This window comes from Berghia stephanieae, chromosome 1, assembly GCF_034508935.2.
Source record: "Berghia stephanieae isolate SIO BIC M18660-M18661 chromosome 1, UCSD_Bste_1.3, whole genome shotgun sequence".
Lineage (NCBI taxonomy): Eukaryota > Metazoa > Mollusca > Gastropoda > Nudibranchia > Aeolidiidae > Berghia > Berghia stephanieae.
The window spans coordinates 129621863-129624362 of NC_088360.1; the positions used below are offsets into that span (position 1 = coordinate 129621863).

The 2500-nt window shown below is 37.6% G+C and overlaps 1 protein-coding gene across 1 annotated transcript in view; it reads right to left on the reverse strand.

The window, feature by feature from the left end:
* The window catches only part of LOC144963156 (polypeptide N-acetylgalactosaminyltransferase 1-like), a 23125-nt gene that overhangs the window by 1959 nt on the left and 18666 nt on the right, over nucleotides 1–2500 (reverse strand). The window contains exons 10-11 of the mRNA XM_078896864.1: nucleotides 2138–2296; nucleotides 1–99 (exon numbers count right to left, since the gene is read on the reverse strand). The exon at nucleotides 1–99 is cut by the window's left edge and continues 1959 nt beyond it. Of these exons, the coding sequence (XP_078752990.1) occupies nucleotides 1–99; nucleotides 2138–2296 (258 nt within the window). The remainder of the gene's footprint in view (nucleotides 100–2137; nucleotides 2297–2500) is intronic.

Genomic DNA, 2500 nt, shown 5'->3' on the forward strand with positions numbered 1-2500 from the left:
GTCATCAGAGTCAGTACACGGAACCAATTTAAGATCAGGTGCTTTTGTCTCATCTGGGGCCAGACATGTGTTGGATTTGGGATGGTAGATTCTGGACTTCTGTTGGGTAAAAATGAAGAAGGTAACTAAGTTTCTAATAATATAATTGAGATGTTTACAAAAAGATGAACTTTTATAATGTGCAATATCCTCTGGATCATTTTTAAGGTATCTCAAAGACAAAAGCAACATAGAATATGGACAACACATGACACATATAATCGCTATTACATTTCCTTTTGACATTATGTATCATGTTTTTTTTCTAAAAAAATCAAATTTGCCTCACCGACCGAAAGCGCAAAAGTTAATTCCTATTGTTTTATAACCTGAAGGGTATAGAAGGAACGAAATGGACGTCACTCAGCTCTTTGTTATTGTTTTTAGGCAGGCATTTTGGTGATTAGTTATCACTTTATTACATCAGTCAAACTATAAATGTTATCAAGGTTACACATTGTTTTGTGTGTTGGTTTGTTATATCCGGATACGGATGTTTTGGGTATTTTACCTAAACGCATAGCATCAATAATGTCAACCACAAAATGATGGATATAATTCAATATTATGTTGAATTTATCCAAATGTTTCAATTCAATATTATTGTATCTAACGTTATATTTGAGTTTTAGGAAACCATTGGATTTGGAGCTTATTCGACGATGATTTCCATGTTTTTAAATAATACCAAAACGTGTACCAAAACATCTGTTTGATTATTATCTGAGCACGGTCTGGAAAAGGTTAACAATATCTATATTGGTGAAAAATCAAATCATTTCTTTTTCACTGTTTGAGAGTTGAGATTTTACCTGCCCCGTCACTGTTTAGCTGTTTGCGAAAATGCGAAACTAATGATATCAAATTGAGAAATGAGGGAGCAGACACCGGTGTAAGCCTGACACTGACATAAAAATGACGTCAAATGCCAGTCTTTGGCCACAAAAGAAATCGTGAGTTGTATTCAATAGTGCAACCAATGGGACCACTTGTTTCCATGAGCACTACGAGGCGGAGCAAAAAACAAATAATGACGTCAAAAGGCCAGTCTTTTTGGGTTTCAGTGTCAGGCGATAGATAGTATGCAGATGGCGTCACTCAGGCCTTTGTTATTGTTTTTTGCCATCCGCGTTTGTGAGTTGTTCTCACTAAACTGTATTAACCAGACTATAAAAGTTCATGGTTACACAGAGTTTGTGTGTTGGTTCGTTATACTTCCGGATGGCAATGTTGTGAACTCCTTGGCCAAGCGCATTCTATCTATAGATAGTATGGAGATGACGTCACTCAGGCCTTTGTTATTGTTTTTGCCATCCGCGTTTGGGAGTTGTTCTCACTAAACTGTATTAACCAGACTATAAAAGTTCATGGTTACACAGAGTTTGTGTGTTGGTCCGTTATACTTCCGGATGGCAATGTTGTGAACTCCTTGGCCAAGCGCATTCTATCTATAGATAGTTCGAAGATGACGTCAATCAGGTCTTTGTTATTGTTTTTTTTGGCCATCCGCGTTTATGAGTAATGCTCACTGAACTGTATTAACCCGACTATAAACGTTCATGGATACACACAGTTTTGTGTGTTGGTCCTTTATACTTCCGGATGGCAATGTTATGAACTTCTTAGCCAAGTGCATACTATCTTTAGACATGAGTGATGTCATCTTCGAACTATCTATAACATAACGATGGCTATCGTATGACACAGCGCCAGACAGAGCAAGGTGTAAGATAAAGGTCTAAACAAGTGTGTGTGAAACAGTGTCATACAGAGCAAGAAAATGTAAGATAAAGATATGAACAATTGTGTATGAAACAGTGCCCTACAGAGCAAGACAATGTAATGTAAGATAAAGATATGAACAAGTGTGTATGAAACAGTGCCCTACAGAGCAAAATATGTAAGATAAAGATATGAATAAGTGTGTATGAAACTGTCATACAGAGCAAAAAAAAATGTAAGATAAAGATACGAATAAGTGCGTATGAAACAGTGTCAGACAGAACACGCAATTGTGAGATAAAGATCTGAGCAAGTGTGTAGGACACTTGATCAGAAACTAACGATGTAACTTCGTGTGGTAACAACTGCAACCCACCTCATCGTATTTCCAGGTCGTGTCAAATGCGGAAGACACAAATGATTTGTCGGACAATCTCACTACGTGTTTGGGCTCTTCGTCCTCTTTGGTAAAACTGGCCACGCCTATTATCTTCTCACGTGTCTGGATCTCACCAATCATTGTCAGCTGCCACATCTGAAGGATAATAAATACATAAATAAAAAAAAATAATTGAGCTTTTATATAGCCCAATATCCACTAAACGTGCTCAAAGCGCTTTACAAGGGGTCCCTGGTCAACAGCAACATTTAAAATGTAGGACGGGACATGCCGCCTGTTAGGCGATATTACAATTTTTCGGACAAAGACAACGCTGTTAACGGCCAGGTTCTCATTTTA